The sequence below is a fragment of the Myxine glutinosa genome, chromosome 5 (genome assembly GCF_964187855.1).
Source record: "Myxine glutinosa chromosome 5, kmMyxGlut1.1, whole genome shotgun sequence".
Taxonomy (NCBI): Eukaryota; Metazoa; Chordata; class Myxini; order Myxiniformes; family Myxinidae; genus Myxine; species Myxine glutinosa.
The window spans coordinates 33,712,458-33,720,367 of record NC_136265.1 but is presented as its reverse complement, the minus strand read 5'-3'; the positions used below and the strand labels follow the sequence as shown (position 1 = coordinate 33,720,367).

Sequence of the window (7,910 nt, the reverse complement as noted above, 5' to 3'; positions counted from 1 at the left end):
ACTTATAAAATGGTTCATGATGTCTGGATGTCCGTCCACCCGTCCGTTAACTTTTTGCTATTTTTGCTACTCTTCCCTTGTCACCTGGCTGATTGTTCTGAAACTTGACACATGAATACAAGACACAAGCCTGCAGCAGAAGTTGGGCTTCGATTTTTCGATTTCGGATCATGGGGGCTCCGGGAGATCATGTCCTGGGGGTTGGGGCGGAGGGAGGAGGAGGAAGTTCCCCCCAAACCAGCAGAGGTCAGAACGACAACCTCAAAAGATTATCGTCGTCGCACTCGGGGCTATTTTACTGTATATAACCTGTTATAAGTTAACGTCTTCGATAATCGAGATGAGATTGACCTAAAAACGGAATGATCTGAAAATCCGAAGAGGTTCCGAGTGCTCTGTAGACCTTTGCGAACAGTGAACACGTTTGAAAAATGTCAAAAAACACTTATTTTTGCGCCAAAAATACAATTATGTAATAAACATATTCCCCTTAGTTTTATTCATTTAAACGTTGCTTTTTAGAACACCCCCTTTAGTTGTGAGGTAATTTTGGGGGAGGGGGCTTACAGAGAGCCCTCACTGATTGGTCGATCGACACTGAAGCCGAACGGCGGCCATCTTGTGACCTCAGCATGACAATGGCGGCAGCCATCTTGTGACCCGGAAAACGACTTCCTCCCTTGAAACAAGTACCTTATAAAAGCATTGCTTCGGTGAAGCAAAAGCTCTGACTTTCGAGCCCTCAGCCCGGCTGGGGCATTATGTTTTGAGTCAGGCCGTCCGTTTATCTGTCCAGAGCCTGCATTCAAAAAAGAATGACTGGACGCATTTCTTCAATATGCAGCGCTGGTGTAGCCGTTGTATGCAATATAAATATCCAGGTATCAGCACACAAGTTTAGATTATTTATTTATATACAATTTACCATCTCTGATGACGTCGACAGTCGAAAGAAAGAAAATGATCGGTGTAGACGTTCCCAGATTTTCAGGCGGTGTATTGCTTCCGGTTAGCAACGCATTGCTTCCGGTTTTCCGTTGTAGATGCATTTGTGAATCAATTCGAATTCGGCAAAGTAACCACAAAAATCAATGGAAAACGACGCTGAGTTTTGGGCGAGATACCGCGGGATCTCCAGCAAACTCCGGAGGTGACGTTTGGCCTAACTTCTTGGATTTGTGATGTTTAAATCCACCGTCATTTCGGAACAGTATACACTTCCCACACGGGAGAATTTGGGGAGTATGTTAAATACTGACACTGAAGCTCCTTTACAGATCCTTACTGGATGTTTTGCGATTTATGACACATCAAAAACCATTCTCGGACTTTGTTTGCAAATGGCTTGTTCTGTGGTGTTCTCAGGATGTTCATTTGTTATAATCTGCAGTTGGATTCTCCAACATGGATGGAGATCCTCGTAAGGATACTTTAGTCCCTGCGAGGGCTCTATAAATCCATTCCACATTGTCAGATTAGAACCAAAGGACAGCCGGCTTATCGCCTTTTCCAAAGAATGGCGTGCTCCATAATGCAGCACCCCGGCAAGATGTGAGTTTCGTTGGTTTGTTGATATTCCATCAGGAATGAGACCCAGAGCCAGACAGCTCCAAGCCTTCGCAAATTTTCACAAAATAAATCTCCATTTAATAAATTAATGTAATTCCTCAATAACAACATTGCAGCACAGTATTTATTTGGGTTTCGAATCGCTGCTGATGTTGCGTTGAATTGTCGAAGCACAAAAACTGATTTTATTCTGGTCAACATTCCTGTGTATTTGTAGTGTGGTTCTGGCCAGCAAGGGCAGGTTATTATAATTATATAAGCATTGCTTGATGGAGGATTCATTTTGATGTGGTGTGATGATGGAGGATTCATTTTGATGTGGTGTGATGATGGAGGATTCATTTTGATGTGGTGCGATGATGGAGGATTCATTTTGATGTAGTGTGATGATGGAGGATTCATTTTGATGTAGTGTGATGATGGAGGATTCATTTTGATGTAGTGTGATGATGGAGGATTCATGTTGATGTGGTGCGATGATGGAGGATTCATGTTGATGTGGTGCGATGATGGAGGATTCATTTTGATGTGGTGCGATGATGGAGGATTCATTTTGATGTGGTGCGATGATGGAGGATTCATTTTGATGTAGTGTGATGATGGAGGATTCATTTTGATGTAGTGTGATGATGGAGGATTCATTTTGATGTAGTGTGATGATGGAGGATTCATGTTGATGTGGTGCGATGATGGAGGATTCATGTTGATGTGGTGCGATGATGGAGGATTCATTTTGATGTGGTGCGATGATGGAGGATTCATGTTGATGTAGTGTGATGATGGAGGATTCATTTTGATGTGGTGTGATGATGGAGGATTCATTTTGATGTGGTGTGATGATGGAGGATTCATGTTGATGTGGTGCGATGATGGAGGATTCATGTTGATGTGGTGTGATGATGGAGGATTCATTTTGATGTGGTGCGATGATGGAGGATTCATTTTGATGTGGTGCGATGATGGAGGATTCATTTTGATGTGGTGTGATGATGGAGGATTCATGTTGATGTGGTGCGATGATGGAGGATTCATGTTGATGTGGTGTGATGATGGAGCATTCATTTTGATGTAGTGTTATGATGGAGGATTCATTTTGATGTGGTGTGATGATGGAGGATTCATTTTGATGTGGTGTGATGATGGAGGATTCATGTTGATGTGGTGCGATGATGGAGGATTCATGTTGATGTGGTGTGATGATGGAGCATTCATTTTGATGTGGTGCGATGATGGAGGATTCATTTTGATGTGGTGCGATGATGGAGGATTCATTTTGATGTGGTGCGATGATGGAGGATTCATGTTGATGTGGTGTGATGATGGAACATTCATGTTGATGTGGTGCGATGATGGAGGATTCATTTTGATGTGGTGCGATGATGGAGGATTCATTTTGATGTGGTGCGATGATGGAGGATTCATTTTGATGTGGTGCGATGATGGAGGATTCATTTTGATGTGGTGCGATGATGGAGGATTCATTTTGATGTGTTGGTGTCATTCTTACCTTGCAGACGATTTCTCAGAAAACCAAACCTTGCAGAAGCAGGTGAACAATTTGGTGAGTTTCCAAGGCTGTAAATTAATAAATCGTCTTCTGTATCGTTATTTTGACGAGGTGAAAATAGAGAAACGATCTCCACAAACACATCCCATGAACTAAACTGTACTCGGGAGAGAGCATACCTCTGTCTGGCTGAACACTTTACCTTTTCTAGTCACTGATAGGTCGGATCTGGATCCGGATCTTCACCAAAATCTAATCATTTCGTCCTTATCACCGACCCAATTTATCCACCAAATTTTGTCCGAGTCGGTCCACAGCTTTTTGAGATATCCTGTTCATGGACAAACAGACAGACAGACAGGGGTGAAAACATAACCACCATCCATCCACCTTTGGTGCCAGAGGTAACAGCGCTTAGCATATTCTTGGAGTTATTGCGAATATCATTTGTGAATATAAATAAAACCGACACTGAATATTTTGCTTTCTGTATTTTTACGTTATTTATGAATGGGGAGGTAGTCTGACATGGAGAGGTAGTCTGACATGGAGAGGTAGTCTGACATGGAGAGGTAGTCTGACATGGAGAGGTAGTCTGACATGGAGAGGTAGTCTGACATGGAGAGGTAGTCTGACATGGAGAGGTAGTCTGACATGGAGAGGTAGTCTGACATGGAGAGGTAGTCTGACATGGAGAGGTAGTCTGACAGAATGCTGCAGAGAGTAGAACATTTATCTTTAAGCTGCATGTTCTCGCTTTGATTCCCAACCCGACCCTAAACTGGCAGGGTTATTGATCACAGAATGTGCCGTCCATCGGATGGACATTAAGCTGGGCGTCTCGTCTGCTATCATTAGCTGGTGGCCCTTAAAGATGTCAGCGAAGAGTTGGAGCCGACACCCTGAACAAATTACAAATTCCTGCCCAAAGCTCCAGTCGAATGTTAGGCCAAAGCAGCCGGTTCATGAAAGGTCATATTTCCTTAATGGTGGCTGTTGAAGAAGAAAAGTAGTAGTAGTTGTAGTATATGATCGGAACGGAACATTTATCAAAGTTGCAGCCATGGTTGAGTTTTCCTAGCTATAATGGGGTCACCTCGTCCAAATGTTGTCAGTTTTGCCTTATGCGGTATATATTGTTATGTCGGTGGGGTAGTGACATATATATATATATAGATTCAGGTAGATCTGTGTTGGTATCATGCTCCGGTTGTCGTGAAGAAGAAGAACCATCTCGATGTAAATAAGTAGAGGACCTGTCTAGCCCGTATGTTGGATTAAGTGTTTATTTGTGGTCATACAAGGATGGCTTTGTGATAAGTAGAATAGGGATTAAGCTAATTCCCCGGTGTGTCAAACCTGTGATCATCCATGTGTCCCGTATGGCAACGCACCATAGACATTAGTTAGGCCCATTGGTAACACCACACAAACACTACTTAAATTCCCCTTCGCCGCAAGAACAACAAGCGTTACGCCCAGGTCCCCCGTCGTTGAAGTGATGTGAGTTGACAAAGTGGAAGACGCAAGGCGGCCATCTTGGATTTTGACGTGGTGACCCAATTTTCAATAGCGTTCTCCCTTATGCGTAGATAAACCCACGCACCAGATTAGAAGTTAGTAGTTCGTTTATTTTTCAAGATATTTCGCTCACAAGGTTCAGACATATATATGGTGGCGGCCATCTTGGATTTTGACGTGGCGACCTAATTTTCAATAGCGTTCTTCCTTATGCCTGAATACACCTACACACTAGATTAGAAGTTGGTACTTCGCTTATTTTTCAAGATATTCCGCTCACAAGGTTCAGACATATATATGGTGGCGGCCATCTTGGATTTTGACATGGCGACCCAATTTTCAATAGCGTTCTTCCTTATGCCTAGATACACCCACACGCCAGGTTAGAAGTTTGTACTTCGCTTATTTTTCAAGATATTCCGCTCACAAGGTTCAGACATATATATGGTGGTGGCCATCTTGGATTTTGACATGGCAACCCAATTTTCAATAGCGTTCTTCCTTATGCCTAGATACACCCACACGCCAGGTTAGAAGTTGGTACTTCGCTTATTTTTCAAGATATTCTGCTCACAAGGTTCAGACATACATGGCGTCAGACATACATGGCGGTGGCCATCTTGGATTTGGACATGGCGACCTAATTTTCAATAGGGTTCTTCCATATGCCTAATTGCACCCACACACCAAATTAGAATTCGGTCCTTCGCTTACGCATGCACGCACGCACGCACGCACGCACACGGACACACGGACGGAGGGGAAAACCATTGTCCCCCTTTCGCTCCGCGGTGCGACGGGGGACAACAAGACTCACCCGAAGGCAGTTCGGGGCACTGCCGATGGAGCTGCAGTCAGCTACATCACGAACTTGCATGGCAACACTCATTGCTCAGGCAGGCTGAGGCCACGCCCACCTTGTGAAGGATTGGTCGAGGGGTTGATGGGGAGATCGAGGCAGGGCGAGTAAGAAGCAGGCCGCCGATTGGCAGGGTAAGGAAGAGCTAGTGATTGGTCGAGGGAGGGGCAATAAGCTTCCCTGGGATTGGTAGAAGGAAGACACCACAGGACGAGGGCCGCAGATTGGCGGAGTGGGAGAGGACTGGTGATTGGCCAGGGGAGGGGCAAGAAACTTCCTTCGGATTGGGGGACGTGAGGGGCGAGCAAGAAGCGACTCGCTGATTGGTTGGGAGGGCCGATGACGTCAGACGACGAGCGATAAAGCAACTCGCTGGCTGACATTTTGTCCCCTTCTTCTTCTGCCCTCTCGTTTTGGACTGCCTTCCTGCGCTGGACCGCTTCTCGCGTTGGACTCGCTTCCCTTCTTCTCCTGCTGCCCCTTACGCTTTCCTCCGCCATCGACTCTCTCTCCGTTGGTTCCGGACATTGCAAGCGGGGACCTAAGGCTTGCCGCTGCAGTGTGCGAGCAAGGGGGTGTCAAAGACTGGTTCGCGCCAACGACCTGTCGGCCTTCCTCCCGCTAACACCGGAACTACGTCCGGACTGTGCTCGAGCCAGACGATCCCTGACACTTTTTTTTTTTTTTTTTTTGTATACTGAATCGAGGCTCGTGAAAGAGCTAACATTTACTTCACAAACAAATCAACCAGACAAACAAAATATATAAAAAGAGGGAGCGGAAGACAAGATGGGGAGAGAAGGGGAAGCACACAAACACAACATTTGAGAGCAGGGAGATGTGTGGAAGGGAGAGGGCTTGGGTGGAGGAGGCGTGGGAAAGGGGGGGGGGGGGGGGGGAGGGAGAAGTATAAAACACAAGGACACCAAGGACTTCCAGGACAGAAGTTGGTATTTCAAAAAAGTGGAATTGGGGTGAAATTAGTGGGGGTAGAAAAGATCAAGGTTTTGGATGGGGGAAGATAAGAGATGGTGGTGAACAGCTGTTTTAAAGACCTGGAGGGTGGAGTGGGATTGAAGAGAGTGAGGGAGTTTGTTCCAGAAGCGGGAGAAAAGAGGAATGAAGGAGTGAAGGTGAGCAGAGAGTCTTGATTTTGGCAGTTTAACCATAAGAGGGTTGCAGGCAGATCTTGTGCGACCTGTAGGAATATTTGCGGGACAGAGCCCAGAGAGAGCTGGGGGGGGCAAGGCCAGAGAGGAGTCGGTCGAAGACGGAAAGACCACCAACCTGCCTGCAGTGAGTGAGTGAGAGGCCCTTGGAGTTAGCTTCATCGTGGGAGATTCCACTGCAGACAGAGATAAGCTGCACCACACAGAACACAACGGTTCCTTTCATTAATTCTTCCTTTGTCTGTTGTTGAAGTGAGGTGTGTGGGATCCCAACCTAGGTTTTAGTTTTTATCGGCGCCTTCCATTGTTTCGGGTTCCGTTCAATAAATATTATTTTTGTACATTTTACATCCGTCTTGGGTTGAGTTGATTTGCAGGGTGAAGACGCCTGCGCAGGGCCCGTACAGGTCAGTCAGTAGTCTTCTTTCTGCTCGCATATCATCCGCCATCAATTGAAGTGAACGCCTTCATTAACACTCGTTTCCATCCGTGGCTTACTCTCGGTCTTAACTGAGAGCACTCCACACGACAATATTTTTCTTGTATCGCCATTTTCTATCGCTGAATCACCAATTCCGATTTAGCACACCGTGCTGCCATACTTTCTTTGGTTACCAGTTTTGCAGCTTTTTCAAACCAAGAAAAGGAGTGACTGCTACTCCTTTTTATTACACCATCATGGCCGCCATACTCATTATGGCACATTTGTTGGAGAGCTGTAGATGCTAACCTTGTATCATCATGTACACCTTTTCTTAATGCACAGTTGGCAAACTAAGTACTCCTCGCACCTCAGGGCACTCGGTGACGTAATAGTTTGAGGGTCTGCTCTGAGTCTGGGAGGTCAGAGGTTCAAATGCAACCCCGGCAAATCGTACCAAGACTTCAAAAATGGTACGGGCTGCTTCCTTGCTTGATGCTCAGCATTTAATAAGGATGGAGTGCTGACAAACAACCATCGGTTGGCAACCATTGCACATGCTTGATGGGCCTTTAATGGCTTTCTCCTACGTTGAAGTTCCTGCACATGATTACGTGCACATGCATGTGATTACGCTGCGGCAATGATGTCTTAGCGGTTTGTTTTTTTTTTTTTTTTTTTTTTTTTAATGATGTCTTAGCGGTCCTAACCAGCTGGTTTGTGAAGCCAGTGCCTGATGGTTTCCGGTTCCATTGATGAGGCAAGATGCTCCAGCATGTAGGTACGGCACCAATATGGTGAAGACGCAGTGTCTTTGGCTTTCATAGGTCTGACCTTGCTTGCATCAGAGAGATTGTTGACAAA

General features: G+C 45.5%; 1 protein-coding gene across 1 annotated transcript in view; it reads left to right on the top strand.

The window, feature by feature from the left end:
- Window positions 1-996: 996 nt before the first annotated feature.
- The window catches only part of LOC137427726 (40-kDa huntingtin-associated protein-like), a 30,653-nt gene continuing 23,739 nt past the window's right edge, over window positions 997-7,910 (top strand). Inside the window, exons 1-2 of the mRNA XM_078777850.1 lie at window positions 997-1,150; window positions 3,084-3,130. Coding sequence (XP_078633976.1) covers window positions 1,092-1,150; window positions 3,084-3,130 — 106 coding nt within the window. The 5' untranslated portion in view covers window positions 997-1,091. The remainder of the gene's footprint in view (window positions 1,151-3,083; window positions 3,131-7,910) is intronic.